General features: G+C 45.3%; 1 protein-coding gene across 1 annotated transcript; it reads left to right on the forward strand.

The window, feature by feature from the left end:
• The first annotated feature begins 183 nt into the window (after nucleotides 1-183).
• On the forward strand, nucleotides 184-25,439 carry LOC124465858 (metabotropic glutamate receptor 5-like). Its single transcript, XM_047017486.1, has 17 exons — nucleotides 184-1,757; nucleotides 2,077-2,210; nucleotides 3,061-3,322; nucleotides 3,873-3,987; nucleotides 8,237-8,486; nucleotides 13,684-13,919; nucleotides 14,073-14,194; nucleotides 14,272-14,396; nucleotides 14,894-15,062; nucleotides 15,142-15,268; nucleotides 15,898-16,015; nucleotides 18,707-18,893; nucleotides 19,275-19,433; nucleotides 19,645-19,770; nucleotides 20,686-20,868; nucleotides 21,167-21,339; nucleotides 22,493-25,439. Exons 1-17 carry the CDS (start codon nucleotides 1,530-1,532, stop codon nucleotides 23,577-23,579), a joined length of 3,801 nt encoding a protein of 1,266 aa, XP_046873442.1. The 5' UTR covers nucleotides 184-1,529; the 3' UTR covers nucleotides 23,580-25,439.
• Nucleotides 25,440-25,536: the final 97 nt, after the last annotated feature.

Consider the following 25,536-nt stretch of genomic DNA (forward strand, 5'->3'; position numbering starts at 1 on the left):
GTGGTGCTACAATCAAGCTATCAAGAAGATTTGGAGCGCTTTATCGTGCATATGCGCCTGCAGCAATCGCGTGTTCAACCCCCTCAATCTCCCCGTTGTTGCCATGGTAAAACGTGGATTAACCATGGGTCGTGATTTTTCCATCATCTCTTTATAATCGTTGAGATGGGGATATAGGCAATGCAACCTCTATACTTTTCTCAAAACTCTAAACCAATGTGAAACGGTTTCACTTTCACCTCAAGATTCTATTTATTCGTAAATAGGCTACCCTGACTTCAAGATTAGGCTACAAATCAAATTTATTTACCATATTAACCAGACTATCGTTGAACTTGGCACAGGTCAGTGTTATATTTTGAGAGAAGCCTGAAGTATCAACTTTCTGGGATATCACCGCTCTCCATGCAGTGCGTAAAACGGTTCCAAGCGTTCATGTGGGTTTAATACTTGTAACTGCGTCAGATAAATTATCAGTCATCCTATAGAAAAACAGGCTCCACCAACTCTCAACAGAAAAGCTTTAACTATCCCTGCAGCCGTTTGTCGATGGATTAGGTGTAACTTCATCCAATCATTTCAAGAAAATAATAGCTTTTGAAAGGTACCACGCGAGGGGGTTCACAAAGTGATCGTTTTAATCCAGAGGGAGAAGCAATTGAATACGGAAAAGGTAAAGTTGACTAATTTTCCTCAGTACAACAGGCAATCAATGCTATTATTGTCAGAGATCTCTTGAAGTATCTTTTAAAACTCGTGTACACCATTGTTATGATGGATGCTTAGATCTTGGGGTTTCTGGTATTATTAAAATAGGACAGCTGTTAAAATAAAATGATGACGTTTCTATTGATTAACCTGTCCACATTCATATTACCGAGGAGTGTAGTTTTCTATGGAGGTAAACTACACCTGCAGTTTCATCTTTCAAAACCACGGGCAGCGAGTTTCGTTAAATGTCGTTCTTTATAGAAAGTCTACGTGTTTTTCTTATTCGTTTAACGTCCAGGCCAGTTATCTGCCGTAATCCTAGAATCTCTGAAAACAATCGATCAGTTACTAATTCACGTTGTATTCGTCTGTGATGAAAGTAATTTGTATTTGCGTTCCAGACGACATTGGGAGAGCAGACAGAAGATTTTGGTTTCGCTGATATGTTTTGTCTTTGGTAGGCAGTGAGGACTATTTGGACGAGTCCTATTCTACAACAATCGATACGTTTGGTTCATGTCACTATAATATGGCTTAAATTTAGAGTTGGGCTAACTAAATGTTTCCCTGTCTTCTTCCAGATACATGAAGCAATCTGTGACCCAACACACTCCCCGGTTTTGACAGTGCCTACATTAGAAAGTGTGCCCCTCACACATTATTAGCCATATTTGTGTTCCTCAGCACAACAGAAGTCTTTTCAGAGACCTCCACTTGTGTATCTAGATCTCTGGAAACTGAACCCACAACTCTGGCTTTGACAGAATTATGTCTCAATCGACCGTTCCATCCCAGTCACATCCCTGAGCAGAAGGAGAATGGGAGAGGGCAGGAGGAGGAATGGGGGTATAGGAATAGGAGGAGGGTGGTGTGTGTGGGTGCTGCAGGCATTTGTGTTACTAGGAGCAGATCTGAACTTGCTCCAAGACAGAGGTGGGGTTTGGGTCAAAGCCCAGTCCAATGAGAGAAGAGTTCTGGCTCACATCCCTGGTGACATCATCATAGGTGCTCTGTTCTCGGTCCACCACCAGCCCCCTGCCGACAAGGTAAGGTGCAGCACCATGTGTATGTGTTTATATCAGTGTAATCAAGGCATTTGGGAAAGAAAGGGGGAGATAGTGAAAGAGAGAGGTTGAAAGAATGCTTTTGTGCATGCATATAGCTGTGTGTATGTGTTTGTATCAATGTAAGCACATTCATTTGTGTAAGAGGGACAGAGAGGGAGGAAGATTGCATATGCAGATGTGTACAAGTGTGTGGTGTGTGTTTACATCAGTGTAAGCAATACATTTGTGCAAGAAAGGGAGAGAGAAAGTAAAAACGAGAAAGATTACTTGTGATGTATACACTGTGTGTGTGTCCTAGGTCCACGAGCGGAAATGCGGTGCCGTGCGTGAGCAGTATGGCATCCAGAGAGTGGAGGCCATGATGCACACCCTGGACCGCATCAATGCTGACCCTCACATCCTCCCCAACATCACCCTGGGCTGTGAGATCAGGTACACAGCTGCCCTCCTCCCCACTCAGTGTTTCCTCTATGTTGATTTTGCCGTGGCGGCCCACCACGGCAACATTTCTGCCGCCACGGTATCAGAAATAGGGCTGTACAAAAGGTCGTCTATCAGCAGTGATTGTTAGAGTGCATGTCGGCTAATAGACATGCAATAGGCACGCGCCACTGTGCGTCCTTGAGAACTGTAAGTCATATAACTTATGTTGTCAGTTCATTTAAGCCTGTTATTGTATTAGTCTATAGTTCTTGCACATTTAAATTAAGTTAACAGGTGATTTTCGTTGTTTGTATTCTTCACCTGCTAGCTAAATTGCATGTGGCTGTTGATTCGATAGCGATTGCTGAACGCCCTTGCTCACGTTTGTATTTTAGGTGCATTATTATGCTGAAGTAGTTACACTGCATTAATTGTAAATAGTGGGATTATTGTTATTATTTGCTACAGAATTCTTAGCCTATATGTCAAGATCAAATTAAGCAGACAGTGTACATGTGCTTTAGAGTGGCCTACCTCGATAGGCTAGGCTACTGGCCATTTACAATAAGTTGTTATGTCAAGTATTAATTGGCAGCATTCATGCCATTTAGAACATACTTTATGAGTGGAAGGGTGTCGTTAAGTAGCCTAACCTTATTGCTTTAGGGGAAATAGGACGAAAATATGTGCAATATTACATTAGCTATTAGACAGTAGACTATTACATCAACCTGCTCCAAAATATAGTGAACTTCGTTTCGGGGGGGTGTGTGGGGGGGGGGGTTGTTGTGTTCCGGACAGACCCGCCCCCACTGCGAAAAAATGGCTGTGTGTAAATGGCTGTTGTTGTTTTGGCCAGGGACTCATGTTGGCACTCCGCTGTGGCCCTGGAACAGAGCATCGAGTTCATCCGGGACACTCTGGTGTCCAACGAGGAGGAGGAAAGCCTGGGGAAGTGCACAGGGGAGGATGGCCAGTCGCTGGTCCGGGGGAAGAAGCCCATTGTGGGGCTGATTGGACCAGGGTCCAGCTCAGTGGCTATCCAGGTCCAGAACCTTCTGCAGCTGTTCAATATCCCCCAAATAGCCTACTCTGCCACAAGCATGGACCTCAGTGATAAGGTGGGGCTTAGACCACTGTAGACACACACACATACACACTTATGTACAGTCATACATACAAATAACCACACACACACACACAAAAACTCAAAGAGAGAGTGGCATACTATCATATATACATACATACATACATACATACATACATACATACATACATACATACATACATACATACATACATACATACATACATACATACATACATACATACATACATACATACATACATACATACATACATACATGCACCATGCATGCATACATATGGGAGCACACACAAACACACACACCGACACACAGACATATGTACATACAATCTTACATACATAAAACCACATATACACTCACACACATACACACACATATCCACATACACATACACACACAGACATACATACAATCATACATACATCTAACCACACACACAAACACACACACCTACACACAGACAGATGTACATACAATGTTACATACACGCACCAAGAGAGATGTACGGCACAGAGGCAGACACGCCTTCACGTGTTTCAGTTCCTGTGTTTCTGTACTATAGAGCCTGTATAAGTACTTCATGCGGGTGGTGCCCTCAGACGCCCAGCAGGCCAGAGCCATGGTGGACATCGTAAAGAGGTACAACTGGAGCTACGTTTCTGCCATCCACACTGAGGGTGAGAGCACTACTTCTTCTCCTCCCTGTCACCACGCAGGAGTAGGCTGTTTTCCTCAGTGTGAGTGTGTCGGTGTGTGTTGGTGGGTGTGTATGTGTGTGCGTGTGTCTGGCTGTGTGGTGTGTGTATCTGGGTGTGTGTGTGTGCGTGTGTCTGGCTGTGTGGTGTGTGTATCTGGGTGTGTGTGTGTGAATGTGTCTGGCTGTGTTGTATGGGTGTCTGGGTGTGTATCTGTGTGTGTGGGTGGGTGGGTGTATGTGTGTGTGTGTGAGTCTGGCTGTGTTGTGTGTGTGTGTCAGGCTGTGTGTGTGTGTCAGGCTGTGTTGCGTGTGTGTGTGTATATGGATGGGTGTGTGAGTGTGTGTGGATGTCTCTCCCACTCTCTCTGCCTCAGCATGAAAACAGGAGCCAAGTTTTGTCCCTGCTTCTGGAATGAAGTATTTCCACCAACACACAAAGATATCCAACAGAGTTTTCCGGTGTTCTGCTATTTTTAGCTATCCAACAGTAACAAATATCTCCTGTATATTGGCAGTTCACAACGATGGTAGGTACTACAGTAGTACCCTAACAGTGCATAGCCATTATGCACCAGTATGTATATTTATGTTGTGTCACCATGGAGACCAGATTCTATCATTAGAAATGGAAAAAAGCATTAGAGATTGAAATCTTGCATGTTTGTTTGTATGATCTAGTTCTCACATTAGCATTGTGTGGACAAGGAAAATGGATATGAGACTGACAATCTTTAAGGCTGTATGTTGTGTGTTAAACTGTTTCCACATGTATGAGTGTGTGTGTGTGTGTGTGTGTGTGTGTGCGCACGTCCCTTGGAAATCTGATAATCCACAGCTCTCAATAAAACATCCTATGGAATGTCAATTTCAGTCTATTTCATCTACACTGTCCATGTACTAGAACCCCTCACACACATTTTATAATCCCTTCAATGTACAGAATGTGAATATTATGTTTCACGAGTTCAGTAATCACACCATAGATTGAATAGATAGCTTTTATTGAAGCAGAGCTGGCAGAAGAGCCAAGCCCGATGGTGGAGGAGGCTGGTAGCAGAGCCGAGCCTGGAGCGGTTGGTGGAGGCCAAGAGCAGAGCCGGGCCTGGGGTCCGGGCATGGACTCGGGGTGTGGCGGAGAGTCCTAGTGGGTCACGGCTGAACGGCAGCTCAAGCAGATCCCCTGGGAAGCCTGGATAGATGACAGGGAGAAGCAGAGACGAAAGGGAAGGGTGGGAGGGTGACAACAACATGCTAGCACAGGGACCAGAGGAACGGAAGATACTTTATACAGAACTCTTCATTGACAAAGGGGAGTTTGGTCACATTCGTCCGTGCTTTACTGGGCTGATGCCTAATAGTTGATTGGAGACTGGGCTGATGCGTATTAGTTTGATTACAGAAGGAGGAGTCTTGGTGTACCACCTTCCTCCACTTTAGTTAACCCTTTCAGGCCTAGCTCAATTATGCGCAGAGTGGCAAGCTGTCTGTAACACTGACATCCATTTTTGTGGCATTTTGACTTCATACACACACACAGGCACACACACACATACACACACACACACACAGGCACACACACAGGCAAACACACTCACACACTGCTGGCACAGTGGCCTAATGACATACTGCTCACAGACCTACACAACGACACACACACACACACACACACACACACACACACACACACACACACACACACACACACACACTGCACAGTAAAAATTAGGACAATAGCACCAGATAGAGAACTGAGGTGAGAAGAGGTATTTAGGGTTGAGGATAAGGACTCAGTAACTGGTCACTGTCTTGCCTCGTTTATCAGGCTGTTCACTAGAGAGACTGTTTAAGGTTTTTTGTTTCCTGAACAGGCTTTCTGGTAGAAAGCAGAGACTTTTCTTAGATTGTTTGTACATCTCTCTCTCTCTCTCCCTCTTTCTCTCTCTGTCTCTCTGTCTCTCTGTCTGTCTGTCTCTCTCTCTCTCTCTCTCTCTCTCTCTCTCTCTCTCTCTCTCTCTCTCTCTCTCTCTCTCTCTCTCACACACACACACTCCCCAGTAAGTGATCAATGGAGAAAATATAATTAAATCCCATGGTAGGTGATATAGTGCTCAAAGGAAAGCCATTTAATTAACAGGCGCCTGCACACTATAACTGTGAACCAAATTCAGGCAGGGAAAAATAACATTGTTATGTATTTTAACTGGATTGTCAAGCTCAAACCATTGTCACTCTGACTGAAAGTAACAGTCTGGTTTAAACAGCATTAAGAACAAGGCTAGGAACACCCTGCATAATCCCTTCTGTATTGCTACAACGTTCCGGGGATGGACGTAGTGGATTTTGACCCTCTGACCCCTTGGTAGGTAACTTGTGACCACCTCAAGTGTGTCACATGGGCAGCTGTTCTAGGCAGGATTGTTTCATCCGCAGCAACAGGGATGTGTTTGTTGAACAAATGACTAAAATGCCAATGTTAGCATCTTCTCAGAAAAGCTTTTTACAAGAAAATAAAGACAAGGCTTTTTTTCTCCTCCCGTGGGTGCTTGTGCAAATACATATGCATGTCACACGCACCCACCACACACACCTGCATGCACACACACATACACACACACACACACACAGAGCTTGATTCATTGTATTCCTGGGATTTTTTAACCCTTTAAGGCCGTTTAAATTGGGTCCGTAGTACTTGTAAGTCCCTCTCCAGCGGGATAAGAATGTAATCCTGTTTGGGTGATAATTCTTCCAAGCAGGAGGGCTAAGCGTTATGACATCATGGATGACATACTGCCGGTTCAGTGGATGCAACACTGAGCTTTTGTAGTTTGATGTGGTGTGTGTGCTCGCACACTCAAAAACAATGAGGAGTAAGCAGTGTAACTGCAAGGGATATAACCTTGTATCTTTCCAACTGAGACAATGAAACCCAATCATGCCCCCAGAGTGAGGATGGATTTCCAACAGAAACGAGGTGACCTGGTTTTCATGGAAACTGGGGAGTCTAATCAAAATCAAATCAAATTTATTTGTATAGCCCTTTTTACACGCAAGCATGTCACAGAGGGCTTCACATGCGCCCATAGAACTGCCCCTCAACCAACCTAAACCCTCAAGGAAGACAAGGAAAAACTCCCAGAAAAACTCCCACCGGGAGAAAAAATGGAAGAAACCTTGGGAGGAGCAATTCAGAGAGGGATCCCCTCCTCCAGAGACGGTTGGTAAGAGAGAGGAGCAGAACACAAGCTAAACATAGTCATACAGTGTCAATGGGTTTTGAAACACCAAAATCCATTGTTCGGCTTTATAGACGTTGGATGGGACCGGGAAACTCGCTGTTGGCCGTCATGGAGACTGGATTCCGGGTGACGACCTGGTTCAGCGTAGGCAGACCGACGACCAAGCAGGTCCTGACAGCTCAAACCCCCCACACCACAGGGAATGTGTGGGGGGGGGGACAGAGAGGAGAGCAGGGATTAGAGAATGCCAGGAGCAGCTAACAGTTACAGTCATAATAGAATGAGATCCCCACCGGTCAAGTGTGGACTAGTGCAGCAATTTAACAGAGCAAAAAGGGTATTTGATGCAGCCCCACACACCAAAACAACGACAGCCCCCCTCAGTTGGAACATGAAATCTGTTCCAGGGGAAAGAACTCTAAAGTAGGTTATACTACCCCTGTCTACCCCTGACAGCTACCCCTGACAGCTTAGTGAATGGGGACACCACAGATTCTGGGGCAAAGTGTTGGCATTCCACCAGTGTGTGTACATGCGCACGTGGATGTATTTCCAACCTGCATTTCCAAGCATGCGTGTTGCCTAATGTGATCAGTCATCTGATCTGAACAAAACAGCAAATTAAATATTATGTGAATTTACAACCTTAAAATATGTGATCACCAATCAAAACCTCTTGCTCAGTTCATCAATCAATCTGTCTCTTGCTGAGCAGTGAGGAAATTTGTCAGTGAATAGAATTATCAACAATTGGCCTCAGAAAGAATAAGACTTCTCATACTAAACAGTACTGTATGCCAATCAGTATAACCTGGCTTTTTCTTGTGTGTGCCTCTGTCTCCCTGTCTTCCTGTCTGTATGTCTGTATGTATGTGTGTGTGTGTGTATGTATGCATTTCTGCTTGTCTGTCAGCTTTTTTCTGTTTTTATGTCTGTCTGTCTACCCATCCACCTGTCTGACCCCCCTCCCCCTTCCCCCCAACCCCCCAGGTAACTACGGGGAGAGCGGCATGGAGGCCTTCAAGGACATGGCGGCCCGGGAGGGCATCTGCATCGCCCACTCAGACAAGATCTACAGCAACGCGGGCGAGCAGGGCTTCGACAGGCTGCTGGAGAAGCTGCGCGGCCACCTGCCCAAGGCACGCGTGGTGGCCTGCTTCTGCGAGGGCATGACCGTCCGAGGCATCCTGATGGCCATGAGACGCCGCCACCTGGTTGGGGAGTTCTTGCTCGTGGGGAGGTGGGTGGAAGAACGTCGGCGCGCATGCAGACGTACAGGCACGGGCGGAGGTGTCTACTCTCACACAGACACACAAGCATGGGCTGAGGTGGATACATAGGCACCCGTGCATGGAAACCCACCGATGTTGCGTTCACCCTCACACACGCTTGCGGAGACGCATACAGACAGGCACGCTTGCAAATTGTTTTGCTTTCACATGCACGCACACACACACAACCAGGACATATGCTGTGTGTTTTACCGTGTACAGAACCAACTGGTTCTTTCACCTCCGGGCTTTCACCATTCAACCTTCTCCACATCTCCAGCACCATCAAAGAGGCTGTATCCATGGTTATTGACCCCATCTTCAACATCACCTTCATGTTCACCATCCTCATCCTCACCTGGTCCTCGTCTCGTCAGCCTTCATCGCCCCCCGTCTCATCTGCAGCAGAGGTCTTCCTGTCAGGTAATTATTGAAGTTTTCATCTCTCTTTAGATAACTGTCACACTTTCCGGTGGAACCATCGTCATGACAACTGGCTCAATCGGGTCACGTGAACCTTCCTTTCCAGGTTGTCTAGCAGACACGAGTTTGATGTAGATTTGTTGTTGGCAGATATGTACGGCAATGTGTCGGGTTAGCTAGGTCAGCCACTATAAAACAATAGCAGCCCTTTATTCATGACAAAGCACGTGTGTTTGACATTGCAGTGTCTGTCCTTTATATTATGCAAAATTAATGTGTCATACTCAGTCTTAGCTGGGCGTATGTTGTCTCTGTGTCCGAAAAACAAGATGATGATGAAAATGGAAATTATGAAGATAATTATGACACTGAAGGATTAATACTGCACCATCCCTAAAAATAACCCTTTGTGGAAAATTACAGATTCCTTAAGAGCAGAGAGAGAATTTTTCATCAAGGCGATTGTCACCATTAGAAATGACATACTATTCATAGGATCCCTTCATTTGAAGTGAAGGATGGTTTGAGGGGGGTTAGAAGGGGGAGATGGAGGGAGGGAGAGAGAGAGAAAGAGAAAAAAATTAGAGGAAGAAAAATGAATTAAAGACATTGGAGTTGTCTTGTGCGTTTCAATCTCCGACAGTATGGCACGCTTTATTTTAAGGTCTCCAGTTTGGTCGTTTCCCTGGAGCTCTCTAAAAGTCTCTTCTCATTAGGAAACACATATGTAGGCTGTCTTCCATCTCTCAAATTTGACAGCAGAGACCATGGACTGACCTTGAACTAAATTCAAGATACTGTATAACCAATCCCGGCCAGCCTATCCAACACTAACCGTACGGCTACAAGCTCAGACACTGCAGGTCTGGACTTATGCGGCGTTGACCAGGTTAACAAATGGTTGACCGCTATGAGGACCATTGTTGATATACCAAGCATGTATTTGGCTCTTTGATTGATAAATGTTTATATACTGTTCTGATGTTGAGAGAATTGGAGAGAGAGACTTTGTTCTTTGTGAGTGTGTGTGCTTGTGTATCATTGTGTTGAGTGTGTGAGAGGAGAGAAGAAACCTGTTCCTTCGGGATATTGAGTTATGTTTATCTATGCCAGTTCTGAATATTTAAAGGCTGTCTATTTAAGAAAATGGTGTCAGGGTCTCAGTACCCGGCTGTGTGCGTGTGTGTGTGTGCATTCGCACAAACCGAAACTTGCATAGCACTGGATCGGATTTTGAAAAATGCTGAATGAAACAATCTGCATAGACACACTCATTTACGATCCATACTAGTGTCGTCTAACTTGATAACACTTGTTGCTATTATTAAGTAAAACAGAGCTAACGTGCCATGCTCAACCTCTCAGCCCCCCCAAATCATTCACACAGGTCTGCAATTATCTCTCTCTAAAACCACACAGTAGCAGAGTTAATGACTGTTTTCACTAGCCCTTGTTTCCTACTTTACATACCATGTTCCTGAACCAGAGAGTGATTCATGCTGAGCGCTCAAATTCTGTTACCTCAAATTACCTCAAATCCTTTCTTCCTTCCTTCCTTCCTGCCTCCTTTCCTTCCCTCCATGCCTCCTTCTTAACCCTCCCCTTTTATATCTTAATGGAAGTTGCTTAGAGCACAGTTCCTCTGTCCTAAAGTACCTGTGGAACCAGAAGGATAGATAGGGAAGTATCATGGCAGGTCTGAGTCAGATGAGTCACCCACTGAGGATTACAGGTGATCACCACCTATCTCCCATCTCCCACCCAAGGATTGACCAGATCAAACATTCCTTAATGTAACTTCTGGGGAAAAAAGGCTTTAATTGACATTGGTCAGTGTAGCAATGATTTACAATGCTTGCTCTGCAGTACAAGCACTTTTATGTCCAGAGGCAAAGTGGTATCCTGATGCACATTGCTGTATGGTATGTCTGCTTTCCTATGACAACATTTCCCTAAATAGTTTCTGGCCCATTCCATAATACCAACCCTTATCCCTGTTTCCTCAAATAGTGCACTTCACAGCTCTCCACTCCCCTCTTAGAGCTACGAGTTGGCATGAAAGTTGATAGTTGCAGAACTCTAGGTGGTTAAACAGGAGGCTGTGTGTTTGTGTGTGTACGTGTACATGTGCGTGTGTGTGTTTGCATGCGTTTGTGTTAGTGCCGTAGGTGGATCGGGAGCAGCGAGCTGCCCTTCTCAGGTCAGTGTGTGGGCTCTGCGGTTCTCCAACACGCCGACAAGTGATTCAACCCATCCACCACCATGGCTCCTCTCTCTCTCTCTCTCTCTCTCTCTCTCTCCCTCTCTCTCTCTCTCTCTCTCTCTCTCTCTCTCTCTCTCTCTCTCTCTCCCTCCCTCTCTCTCTCTCTCTCTCTCTCTCTCTCTCTCTCTCTCTCTCTCTCTCTCTCTCTCTCTCTCTCTCTCTCTTTCTCCCTCTTTCTCTCTCTCTCCTTCTCTTTCTCCCTCTTCCTCTATCTCGTTTTTCACATCCATCGCTTGCTTTTCATTCCCATTCCTCCCTCCGCGCTCCCCCTGAAAAGATGTGTTACGAAAGCCTCTCCTCTCCCTCACCCAGGGGGATGGAGCCTTACACAAAGCCCACCCACACAGGCTGTTGTGTAACGCGAGCTCTGCTGGGTTATCTAAGTTCCCTGACAGGCTGGTACTGCACACGCCGCCCTCATGTTGACGTCCGACTCAGGAAGTTGGGGGGGGGGTGGCATCCAGACGCATGTGGAGATAATTGTCACTGTCTGGTCTCCTAACAGAGGAACGGCTCGATGTCTAGACCCCGACGTCTCCTGAGAGCACCAGAAATGCAGTGTGGGTCGCTTTGAGAGTATTTTACAGTTTTTCTCCGACTATTTGGTACATTTCTCAGATCGGAATTGAAATTCTCAAAACAGTAAGTGCATTTCTCAAAACAATTCGTACAAATAGCAAAACACCATGGATTACCTGCAAAAGCCAGTCTCTTGCTCAAAATCCTTAGCTAAAATTTTGTCATTTAGCAGATGCTCTTATCCAGAGCGATTTACAGTAACTACAGGGACATTACCCCCGAGGCAAGTAGGGTGAAGTGCCTTGCCCAAGGACACAACGTCATTTGGCTCAGCCGGGAATTGAACCGGCGACCCTCAGATTACCAGCCCGATTCGCTCACCGTTCAGCCACCTGACTCCCTAGTTTATCTCTCAAAAGTAAATATTTGTGTCAATGAACATGTCAGTGCCATCAGAATGACAAGTCGTTGTGTCGTTGAAGACAGTCAAATTGCTTAGTCATGTTGTCAATATAACAGTGTACTCTGGAGGGATGTTCTGATGTAAACTATGGCAAAGCTTTGATGATAATTATTGTAAATTGTAGGTTACACCTTAGTGTATGTAGGAGTTTGATTGCAAGAGACTTGACGACATTCACATACTTTTATTGTTTGTACTGTAATTTGTTGACAGACTATGTCATTGCGATCCCCTACTCTCCTCAGGGAAATCTGTACATGCAGTGCTGTAGGAATTATAGTGCAGTCTTCCTACACCTCCTGACGTTCCTGTTGGGCCACAAATTCTCATCCACATCACAACAAATATCTTCCTTTGTGATGCAGCATGGAAAGAATCTTTTAGAGTGTCTTATCTCATCAGGATAGCGCACATGTCCTCTGCCTCTTTTGCCTCTTCTTCTGTTTCGCCTCCCAACTCCTCCGCCACGCAGCCTCACTCCTCTTCCTCTTTTTCTTCTCTCTGGCTGTTGACCCCATCCAATTCCTTATCCTTCCTGTCAGACATTGTAACATTGTGTTGTGCTCCAGCTATATATACTTGCCAGTGGATGGTTCATGAGATTCACCTGGTTCAACATTCACTTGGGAGCAATTTACCAATTCAAGACAGATTATGATAAAGGTCTAATGGAAATGTATAGAAATATGCTTGACCTATTATGACAACTTGTTCAACCATTTTTGGGAAGTAAAGACTTTGGCTATGAAATAATGCCTAAATGTTGTGGTGGGTGAGACTATTCAACAGACAACCATTATAATACATTTTGATCAACATGACAAAAGCAATTGATAATGTAGGAAACAGCAGAGAATTGTATACAATCATTTGCATGGATGTACTATGGCATTGGCAAAGCATTTGCAACTTGTTCAAAGAAATGAGAAACTGCTTTTTTTATGTCCACAAGTGACACAATGATGTGAAGATTGAACACTTAGTTTTGAGAATTTCAATTCTGATCTGAGAAATGTACCAAAGTGACTGAGAAAAACTGTAAATGGACAAGTGAATGTTCTGTGATCCTAGATTTGAGAGCACAACTATCCACAAGATTGTTTAGATTTGGGCTGTTAGACACATGCCTGTAGGTGTCTGTGTGTGTGCATCATACTGGCTTTCTCGGTCTCCTCCCCCTATTGATGTTTATTTTTGGGACTTTAGCCAAAGGCAACCTAAAAAAATAAGTATGTGTTTATTTATGGGTTTAATTATTTTGAAGGTTAACGTTACAAAGAGCAACACAATGTTTACCTTGACTGCTCTGAGCTATCACTTCCTGTCTCTGTCTCTCCCTTTTTCTTTTTCTCTGTCTCTTTGTGTTTCTATCTCTATTTCTGACTACCATTCATGTCTCTCTCTGTCTCCATCCCTCATTTCTCCCACTCCCACCTTCCTTCCACTCCTACCTCACCCACTCCCCTCTTCCCTCCCACTTCTTCCCTCCCCTCAACAGTGACGGCTGGGCAGACAGGTATGATGTGACAGACGGCTACCAGCGTGAGGCCGCGGGGGGGATCACCATCAAGCTCAAGTCGGCCTACGTGACCTGGTTCGACAACTACTACCTCAACTTGACGCCGGAGGTGAACGTACGCAACCCCTGGTTCCCGGAGTTCTGGCAGCATCGCTTCCAGTGCCGACTGAAGGGACACCCTCAGGAGAGCAGCAAGTTCAACCGTACCTGTAACAGTGAGTCCACACACACACAAAAAACAACAACACATATACACACATTGTACAGTTGGTACACCAATGCATACACTCAGACCCCCTTTCAATGTCATGTTATACAATATAAACACTGTTCTGTAAAGAGTTTTGTGTGTGTGTGTGTGTGCACAGAAATTGAGTCTTTACGTCACCAGTATGCCCAGGACACTAAGATGGGTTTCGTCATCAATGCGATCTACTCTATGGCATATGGACTTCATACCATGCAGCAAGCACTCTGCCCTGGGTACAAGGTGGGTGCCACCTTGAGTGTAGTGTGTTTGTGAAAGTGTGAGTGTGTGTGTTTATTCTGCTCTCACCCCGGCCCCAGGGTCTGTGTGAAGCCATGCGGCCCATTGACGGACGTAAGCTGCTGGACTTCCTGATGAGCACCAACTTCACTGGTGTGTCAGGAGAGATCATCCACTTTGACCAGAATGGAGACTCACCTGGCAGGTGAGGGATACACACACAGATAGACAGAAAGACCGACAAAATGACAGACAGACACACAGACGAACAGACAGACAGAATGACAGATAGAATGACAGGCAGACAAACAGACAGAATGACAAACAGACAGACAGACAGACAGACAGACAGACAGACAGACAGACAGACAGACAGACAGACAGACAGACAGACAGACAGACAGACAGACAGACAGACAGAATGACAGACAAACAAACAAACAGACAGACTAATGGACAGACAGACATACATACTGACAAACAGATAATTCAATTGTTGACAGGTTAAGGCATGTGACATTGGGACAAATGCGCTACAATGATGAACCATTGTCACACTGTTAGAACTGTGCATTCCTTGATTATCTGCTGCCCCTACTTACATGCACTTTGGTATGTTCCTTTAGGTAATAGCACCTGCTAAATTAATACATGTAGATGATGTGTATGTGTGGGTGTGGATGTTCACGCGGATGTCTGCAGGTATGAGATCATGAACTTCAAGCACATGGGAGAGGAGCAGTACAGTTACATCCACGTGGGCAGCTGGGACCAGGGAGGCCTCAGGATGGACGAAGAGGAGATCTGGACCAACAACAACACCATCATCCAGTCAGTCTGCTCTGAACCCTGTCTGAAGGCCCAGATCAAGGTCAGGAGACCACCAGAGACCAATCATGATCACGGCCTAACAGGAGGAGGGATGATGATCGTGTGTGTGTGTTGCCTAGGTGATCCGTAAGGGCGAGGTGAGCTGCTGTTGGACATGCACGCCGTGCAAGGAGAACGAGTACGTGTTTGACGAGTACACGTGTCGCGCCTGTGACCTGGGCGCCTGGCCGACAGATGACCTCACAGGTGCGCGGTGCCGCTCTCTTTGTCTCTACTCTTGTTTCTCTCTCTCTCTCTCTCTGCCCTCCTCTCTCTCTCTCTCTCTCTCTCTCTCTCTCTCTTTGTCATCCATCGGTCAGTCTCCTTTCCTGTTCTACTCTCTTTCTCACCATCCCCCCAAACCTTCTCTCTCTTTGTCTGGCTCCTTCTCTCTTTCTCCCTCTTCAACCAACTTCTCTCTCTCTCTCTTTTTTCCCCCTCTCCCTTTCTCCATAACTCCCTTTATCTATATCCCTCTCCCTCTCGCTTCCTCCCCCCCCCAACATCGCTTTTCCCCTCTCTCTCTCTCTTACCTTTAATTTCTGTGAGGTTAGCACTATGGAACATGAGTCGGAATGTGGGTCAGAGAGGCAGAGAAGGACAATGTGGCACAGAACACAGAGGTTTATCCAACACACTGACGCACACACACACACATTTAAACACAGACACACACACTGAGATACAATCACACACACACACAAACATTCAATGCAGTTTTGATGATAAAAACAGCACTAATTTAACATTTGCCACCTCCTCTCCTCTGATCCCTCTCTCCCCTTTCTCCCTTTCTTTTTTCTTTCCCTCTCTCTATCCTCCCTTGCCCCCCTCAGGTTGTGAGCCTATCCCGGTACAGTATGTGCGCTGGGGGGACCCAGAGCCAATCGCTGCGGTGGTCTTTGCGTGTCTGGGCCTCATGGCAACACTCTTCGTCACCTCCATCTTCATCAAGTAATTGTTCTTCAATCACGTGTCCTTATTTATTCATTCAAATACGTGCATGGATGTACAGAAGTCTTGTGCATATCTAGACATAAATGTGTGTCGGTTTACATGTGTGTCAGTGCAGGTGCGTGTGTTTTTTTGCGTGTGTGTTTGTTTGTGTCTATTTGTACACCTGTATGCATCTCATGACATGTCATATTTAGTGTAATTACTATAACTGTAAATGCATTTTACATATCTTGATACAGTGTAAACTAAACATAATTACGTAATGAAATGAGGCAATTTAAGTCAAACAAGTCACAACTAGAAAGGGTACAATTTCTGGGGAAATTGTGCGGTGTGTTTGCGTCGGTTGCTGAGGGGTCCGTTTTGTTCCTTAACTTTTACCACTGATTTTTCTGTATATTATAAATGGTGTGTGCACACTTATTATATATGAAGATGGCATAGATTAAAAAGCATACATTTGTTGCTGCTGATTTACACTTGAAAATGCTAAGATTGAAGTGTAGAATGAAACAGGGTTCTCTTGTCATTTCCCTTAGTGCAGGAGGGAATGATGATACATTACATTTACATTTATTCATTTAGCAGACACTTTTATCCAAAGCAACTTCCAAGAGAGAGCTTTACAAAAGTGCATATGTCACTGATCATAACAATGAGATAGCCACAAACATTGCGGGCAGCCAAAACATGAAGCATACATTGGGAAAAACCAAATAAGTGCCAAAGATCCTCAAAAAGTGCAAGTGTGTACCTGTAGAAAAGCAATCAACAGTAAAATATTTCACAGCGAGTACAATCATTTAAATCCATTACAACTAACCAACAAGAGCAACAAGTCTCTCAATAAGAGTCATTGTGATCCTGGAGGAAACTAGCATCAGGTCCAGCAAATCATTCCTAAGTACCATTGTACTCCCGGAAAACAAGTGCGTCTTAAGCCTTTTCTTGAAGGTGGGAACACAGTCAGCGTCTCTGATGGAGGTGGGGAGTTGATTCCACCATTGGGGGGCCAGATAGGAGAAGAGCTTGTGTTTGGACCGGGTGCTCTTGAGCGGTGGGACCACCAGACGGTTGTCAGAAGAAGACCGTAGGTGGCGGGTGGGGGTGTAAGGCTGGAGGAGAGACTTGATGTAGTCGGGTGCAGTCCCGTTCACCGATCGGAAGATAGGCTATATTACAGCCTCATGTCACAGTTACAGTTACACCAGTCAAGAGACAGAGGAGAATATGGTTTAACAAATCCAACCTGATAAAATGTACAACAGTAAAAACGTAGTGTCTTTCTGTCCTTTAAAACCTGGGAGGGGTGTCTCTCGTAGTGGTCCTTTGGCGTCGGCCAACTCTATCTGTATAATACCGCTCCGTTCCGCCGTAGCCCACCTCTTGCGACGCGTTCAGTGAGCCCCCTATAGGCGTCAGCAGTCGAGCCGTAGATACAGGGGGGGTACAGTAGAGTCGGGCTATTAATCAGAAGGTTGTTGGTTCGATTCCCGGCCATGCAAAATTACATTGTTTCCTTGGGCAAGGCACTTCACCCTACTTGCCTCAGGGAGAATGTCCCTGTACTTACTGTACGTTTTTGAATGAAGCTCCACCCCTTCCATTTAGTCAACACTCCTTTTTAAAGGTGGCCCTGCTATTGGCCAACCAATCAGTGGAAGACGTAATTAGGAGTGATAGGCTGCATCACTGTCAGCTGGGGAGTTCGCTCCCCCCATCCTTGTTGCCTCCAAACACTGCATTGCACATATCATAATACAACAGCACACAAATGATACCATGCAATAGTCACAGCAAACAATATGAAATCACCACCGCAAACAAAAACATCTCAAATCATAATCAAACCCAACTAATGTTAACTCACTGATGTTTTGCATCAAAACCAAGAAATTGGGCAATCCTGTGTAAAAAGAGTCCTAACCTATATGTAACAACATTATCACTGGCAGATAGAATCGCTATTCAAACAACCATCTGCAAACTGAAAATATGCCAAAAAAAATTAAATATGCTTGAAATGTAATTTTGGAAAACTGGCTAATATAACAAGTTTCATTGTCAGTAACAACGTCCCTGTCTGAAGAGACTCGGGGCTCATGTGACCGGCTATACCGAGTATCCGCGTTGAAAGTAGTGATGGGTAGTTTGCAAACAAGTCAGCTCAAAGAGCCGATTCTTATAGATGAACGATGTGAGCTAGCTCGCATATCAGAAGAGCCAGATCTATTTATGTAGCCTATATATATATTTATATTTGTAGGCCTACTGTTTTAACACCAATAATAGTCAACTATCGCAACTGAATTATTGAAAATAATTAAGAGCCATTTGGGAGCCAACAGAGTTTGTTTTTGGTGAGCTCAGCCGAACAAGCCGAACGGCTCACTGAAAAGAGCCAGAATGCCCATCACTAGTTGTAAGTAAGGAAAAGCAGATTCAACTTTGTCAGCCTCTCTTTTAAATAAAGGCTATAAGGCTTTTTAAATTAAGCCTAAAGCCAAGCCAAAGGCAACCACACCCAAATAAATATATAGAGAGAGAATATAGGTTTTGCATTGCCAAAGGCACACACACCCAATAATACATGAATTTGTTTACACATGTTCAGAATCAAGGTTATGGCCAAGTAGGTTTTCACGGCTGGTGTGTGTGCGCGCCCGTGGGTGCTATGTGTATGTCTAGATTCTGGGACACTCCGGTGGTGAAGTCGTCCAGCAGGGAGCTGTGCTACATCATCCTGGCTGGGATCTGTCTGGGCTACCTGTGCACCTTCAGCCTGATCGCCAAGCCCCACGTGGTCCACTGCTACCTGCAGCGTCTGGGCATTGGCCTCTCCCCAGCCATGAGCTACTCTGCCCTGGTCACCAAGGTAGGGGGCCTAGGAGGTGCTAATGTCTCAGGAAAAAGAAGGTTCTAGATGGATTCTTCCTGAGGGGGAAGACATCCTGGTTAATTCTTTACAGAGTTTTTGTATTTTGGAGAGTGTAGGATACAGGGAGCAGTAGAGTCCCCCATTAATCATGAATAATGATTAATCGGAAAATTGAGATTAATGCTACAGGCTTTTGAGCGTAAAACCTGCCCATGGATATCGGTGGGCTAAAAATGCCCCAAACTGAATGCCCAGTATTCTTCAGATCGATTCTCAACAAACGCAATATCTGGGTTCTTGTGTAAGTGTCCTCCAACAACTGTTAAAGATGTTGTTGGAGACTGTTGTAGATAGCTTCCTTGTTGTTGTTGGCCCCAGACCAACCGTATAGCACGCATCCTGGCCGGCAGCAAGAAGAAGATCTGCACCAAGAAGCCCCGCTTCATGTCGGCCGCAGCCCAGCTGGTCATTGCCTTCCTGCTCATCCTGCTGCAGCTGGGCATCATCGTGGCTCTCTTTATCATGGAGCCGCCACAGGTAGGGAATGTGTGTGTGTCTGTGTGTGATGGTGTAAAAGTGTGTGAATGTGTGACCCACCTGAGTGTACGTTTGTGCATGGGATTGTTTGTCGGTCTTTGTCTGTGCCCCGTATTGGTTGTTTGCTTGTGTGTGTGAAGTAGGACTGGATCTCTAGGGATCTCTGTGGGGATAGAGGGCCATTCCTAGTTGGTGCTTCCTTTCCCTCCAGGTAATCTATGACTACCCCAGTATCCGAGAGGTGCACCTGATCTGTAACATGACCATGCTGGGGGTGGTGGCTCCTCTGGGCTACAACGGCCTGCTGATTCTCAGCTGCACCTTCTACGCCTTCAAGGTGCTCCGCTGCATTACACCCACACACACACACACACACACACCACAGACTGTCACAGTGAATAATACACTGCGCTGGGATAGCATCCGTGTTGGGGGTAACGCGTTATGTAATATGACACGTTACATAATTTCATTACTTAAGTGAGTAACAAAGTAATATAACGCTTTTTGACATTGAGTAATATTGTTACAGTTACTTATTTGAGTAACTTGCGTTACTTGTTCAAGTTACTGCATGAATTCAACAAAATAGCCTTATAAATACAGACTGTTGCTTAAAGGACACTTCCTGAGCGCAGTAGCCTACTGTTTGCCTTTGATTCAAGCTGCAGGCAAACACAACAGCAATCATGGCCGCAGAACGCATTTTCGGCATGGAAATATTCACACTATTTCGCTTTCATTGAAGATTTTGGAAAAAACATTACGGTGAAATGCAAACTGTGCCCCAACAAAATATTATCTACTGCCAAAAACAGCACTTCAAACTTCTCGATAGTGTCCACAGAGAAATGAAGCTGAAAGCTAGCGAAAAATCCACTTTAAACCATAAGAGAGATGGCAACCCGCTTCCACAACTTGCTACTAAAAGTAATTGTAAAAATAATATAATAAGTAATATTACTTTGTACAGAAAGTGATAATGTAACTTAACCACACTACTCTTACTGAACAATAATAAGTAATAACTAATATATAACTTTTTTGAGTAACTTCCTCCAACACTGGATAGCATTCCTCCTGCTGTCAGCACATTCTTTTTCTTCTTATTCCATTCTCTCTTTCTTTTTCTTTGACCTTTTACTGCTCTCTCTTCCCTCAAACTCACTTTTCAGTCTTTTTCAGTCTTTTTCAGTCTTTTTTCCCCTTTTTCTCTTGCCAGTGTCTCATGCTCCCCCTGTATTTTTCACAGACTCGAAACGTGCCCGCCAACTTCAACGAGGCCAAGTACATTGCCTTCACCATGTACACCACCTGCATCATCTGGCTGGCATTTGTGCCCATCTACTTCGGCTCCAACTACAAGATCATCACCATGTGCTTCAGTGTCAGCCTGAGTGCCACCGTGGCCCTGTGCTGCATGTTCGCCCCCAAGGTTAGCCATCAGCATTGCCTTCGACATAATCCTGTGAATGTTGACGTGTTTGTCATTCTTTTTGTTGTGGTTGTCGTCACCATCATCATCGCCAACCTCATCTTTGCGCCACTTCAGTCTTTCTCATCAACCTCCTTATCATCCTCACGACAGTTACCAACATCGGTATCTTAATCATCACCATCACCACAGCCGCGTCTTCACCATAATCCTCCTCTCCATCCTAATCATCCCCATCATAGGGTCGGCGCTGTGGTTGCATAGAAACAGGGTCTTGCTGTTTCCTGTCTGATTGCAGGTGTACATCATGCTGGCCAAACCGGAGAAGAACGTGCGCAGTGCCTTCACCACCTCCACCGTGGTGCGCATGCACGTGGGCGACTCCAAGAATGCCGCCAACGTCGCCAAGCCCAAAGCCACCAGCAGCATGACTAATTTCTTCAGGCGACGGGGCTCTGGGCAGGACATCAGGTAGGGCTTGTGAAGGTGATGGGAGAGACTTGGGGTGGTGCTGGGTGGAGTCCAGCAGATGGACTTTACAGCAGTCAGGCTGGGATGTGAGTGCAGTGGTTTGTCAGTCTGTGCTGCACGTCTCACAGTACGATATCCCATTGAAACTTCACTCGACTTTCTAGTCCATTATACCGGCCAATCAACTTACTCAAAAGAATGTAATAAGGAATTTAGACCAGAGTCCTGACATAGACAGATGCTATTCTAGAGCACATTAGCATGGCTATTAAGACTACCTCAGAGAGTTCCCACAGCGGAATCCATTAGCTGACGGAGCAGGTGAAGCTAGCTGTATGTAGACTTTCCCCAGAGCTGAGAGCAGGCTTTTGCATTTGGGTTGACTGTTCCCTCGGGAGACTAAGGCCCTTGAAGTGGTGCTCTGAGAATTCTCTTTCCAGGAAGGAGGGAGAGAGATGGAGAGAGTATATACAGAGAAAGAGAGCGAGAAAGAGAGAGAGAGAAAGGAAGAGGCCACGGATTGAAGGAGAGGGATGTGAGCGGTAAGAAGGAGAGGAGTGGAGGAGGAGATTTGAGGGAGAACAACCGGGGGAGGTAATAATTAGTTCCCTGAACCCCTGGACGAATAGGCGGGATTTCCCAGCTGTCAGTCACCCATTGATGTGTCTGTTTGATGTGTGGGTAGAGAAACATCGTAATTCTGCTCTTTGATATGTATATAGCTCTGGTCCTTTCTTCTCCAGTGGAAAATTTCCTCACAAAGGGTATTTGAAATGCAGCTAACAAAATGCTGTGTCAAAATTGTTAATTGTTGTCTTTATATGGCTTGTGGTCTCTGTGGTTAATTGAGCAGAATAAGATATGTCTGTTTTAGGGATAGGTACAATCAGTTGTAAAACCTGGTGAACCTGATACAGTCTTTATAACACCGTTACCATATAACACTGTGGTCCTCGATTGATGAGAACCTACTTGGGAAATACTTCTGAGAACCTTTTAGAATCCTTGAAGAACCCTTTTGGTTCCAGGTACATGACCTAAAACCCTTTTGTGACCCTGTTTGTATACAGCCTAAATGACCTGTAGACAGGGTGTAGCGATGAGGCTTCCCTCTCCACCTACCTTTTCCCCGTTGACATTTTCTGTCCGTCAGCTCCAACGGGAAGTCAGTGACGTGGGCCCAGAGCGAGCGTGGCTACAGGCCCAACCTGTGGAAGAGGATCTCTATCCACATCAAGAAGAAGGAGGAGGTCAACCAGACAGCCATCATCAAGCCCTTCTCCAAGGGAGCTGATGTCCCGTCTGACACTGGGTTCAAGGTGGAGTACGAGGAGGCACAGCAGGGGGCGGAGAGCTACCCCCCTGCTGGCTACAATGCCAGCACCTCACCCGGTGTCAACCTGCCCACCGTCAGCCAGCGGGTGAGGTTTCCCGGGGGTAGCCAGATTGGGGGTGAGGGGGAGGGTGCACTGAAGCACCCTCCCTATTTGTCAGAGCTCTCGCAGCGTGCTGGCAGTAGGGGAGCTGGAATGACAGGAGTTGGGTCTCTTAGCCGTGGGGTTGGTGTGGGAGCGGGGGCTGTTAGCCGTGGGATGAGTGTGGGAGCTGGGGGTGCTATGAACGTGGGGGAGATGGCTGTTGGGGTCGGTGTCATCGGGAACCAGCCGCAGGGCTCCACCATCATGGACCAGATCAGCTGTGTGGTTAACCGTTTCACCGCCAACATCAGCGAGCTCAACAACATGATGCTGCCAGGTTCTCCACCAGGGGGCGCCTCTGTCGCCCCTGCTCCTCCCCCCACTTCCCTGCCCCCTGGAGGTGGCCCTGCCTCCTCCCGTTCCCCTCCCTACTGCCTGCCCAAGCCTGGCCGCCCTCTGCCCTCCACCGTCACCACCTACGCTGAGGTAGCCACCGTCAATGCCTCCTGTGGAAACCGCTTGGTGGGCGGAGTTTACGAACATGTGAGCGGAGCCAACGGGAGTAGCAGGGCATCGCCAGGTGGTCTGACGGACAGCATCGGGGGGATGTCCCGTTTCTCGGCCATGAGGACCGCAGATCTGCTGGAGGAGCTGGCTGCCCTGAGTCCCCCGTCCCCGTTTAGAGACTCGTCTCTGGGTTCCACCAACGGCTCTCCCCCCTCCCTCTCCTTGGCCTCGGAGGCAACCATGTGCGAGCCCTGCGACAACAAGTACGATGGGCTGGTTCTCAGACACTACAGCCAGAGCTCATCTTCTCTGTAGACTCTCCCTCTCTTCGTTCTGTTAACGGTTTCTATCTCTCACGTCTCCAGTTCCTTCTCCCTGAACACTGAAAAACTATGCCTTCAAAATGGACTCAATAGGGAGAATAAATTATAGGCCATTTGTCAACATGAAGATGGATTGTATTAGCTACGTGTAACTTTTTGATATTTTGACCTCTAGTTGTGTTGTTGAAGACAGAGGGTGGAGCGATTTGACTATTCATGCTGTACTTGGAAATAGACTTTTAAAATACTTTGGATACTAAAAAAATCTCCAATTCTACCCACTAGGTCAAACCCCAAAAGTTACTGCCAAACTCCCTCTTCACCAATGAGAACTCTCCTTACTCACTGCCTCAAACACTGCTACTAGAGGGAGGGTCCCTGGGGGTTGGAGGTCAAACATGAGCCATATCTGTTGTTTTTCGCTACAAAGCCGTATTGTTAAAACACCACAGACAGACTTTATGCAATCTACCTTTCCTTGTTAACCTGGCATTTTACACTAACACAACATTGATGCTTGAGTTTCAACAAGGCTCATTCTTTTTGTCACCCATGAGTGTGATGTGTACAGAATGACACCAGTCACTCTTCAGAACTTTGGAAGTTAATCTTGGTCGGTTATGCTTGGAGGTTGATGTGATAGTACTAGTGTGGTAGGCTTTGTGGTGTCCTGGGTTAACTTCGCCCAAGACAGTGGCACATGCCCCACACAGACTGTGGTAGACCCCATCATGCCTCTTCTCTTTTTCTTTTTGATGTGAGTTACTCAATTCAGTAGCTGAATGTACAGTTATCTAATCACTTTAAAACCACACGGACCAAAACAACCTTCCATCTCAGGATGAGTTCTTGACCAAAATACTCAGACGTAAACTGCTTTGAATTACTGATTTTGTGTGCTACTAAATGCTGGCAAAACGTTATCCTGACTTGCATGATTGTAAGGCCTTTTTGGAGTTAAGTGGTATTTGTTATATTCTTCGCTTTTTAAACAGATATTCAGATTTGTTTCTATAACCAATATTTGATTTTAAAAGGAACAGATAGGTACAGGCTGTGTTTGTGTGCAGATTTTATTAAATGTTTTCTATTTAGTGACTCTTAACCCTTGTAATAACCTTGCCAGTTTGTAATACTATGAGAAACCTCCACTAAAAAACATATGTGAACTTTTTGCAAACTGTGAATTTTGAAAGGAAAAAGAATATCATGATGTGCCAATGAGAGATATACTCGAAGTCTCCTTTTTTGCTATAAATCTCTTTTTACTAAAACTACTTTCTAATCCAGATGTTCATTTTTAAATATTAAGTATGATTGAAAAGCATTGAGAGCAATACAACACAGACATTTCTCTTCAAGGGGCCAAATTATCAAACACAAGTGGCCAAGCTTGCCTTTTAAGACACACTTTGGTTGCTCCTGATGGATTTCTGTCTGTCTGTATGGCTGAGGCAGTGTTTGCATCACCTATCCTGTGCAATATTTGTATTGGATAGGAGTGAAACGTTAGTTCCATGTTTGCATGCATTTCAGTGCCAATAGCAGATATCTATGTGAATATATTCAGTCAATATCTTTTGAAGGTCTAATCTATCTACCTTTCTATTTATCTGCCTTTCTGACCAACAGAGATTAGAATATAACTAATCAAAGCTGTCATGTTTGATGTTGTATATTTTCTACATATTTCTTTCTATAAGGCAAAATGTTATTTGTAAAATCAATACTGGATTATGTGCAGTGCAGTAACATGTTGGTTTACTGGAAGGCTATTTACACTTGTGTTCTTATTATGAAACTGACGTGTCATAATTTTACTACACAAGGCTTAATAAATGTAATTTAAAAAGTGTCCAGGGCAAGTAGTTATACCTCAGAGTGTGAAGTGACTCTGTTTCTCTCTCTTTTTTCATTCTTTCTTTCTCTCTCTCTCTCTCTCTCTCTCT

Source organism: Hypomesus transpacificus, unplaced genomic scaffold (genome assembly GCF_021917145.1).
Source record: "Hypomesus transpacificus isolate Combined female unplaced genomic scaffold, fHypTra1 scaffold_61, whole genome shotgun sequence".
NCBI lineage: Eukaryota > Metazoa > Chordata > Actinopteri > Osmeriformes > Osmeridae > Hypomesus > Hypomesus transpacificus.

Excerpts from the sequence above, each read along its gene's own strand:
- LOC124465858 (XM_047017486.1), top strand. The coding sequence starts at position 1,530 with ATGGGAGAGGGCAGGAGGAGGAATGGGGGTATAGGAATAGGAGGAGGG. Across the intron at positions 15,063-15,141 it reads GTCTGAAGGCCCAGATCAAG|GTGATCCGTAAGGGCGAGGT; the intron begins GTCAGGAGACCA and ends TGTGTTGCCTAG. Across the intron at positions 18,894-19,274 it reads ACTCTGCCCTGGTCACCAAG|ACCAACCGTATAGCACGCAT; the intron begins GTAGGGGGCCTA and ends TGTTGGCCCCAG.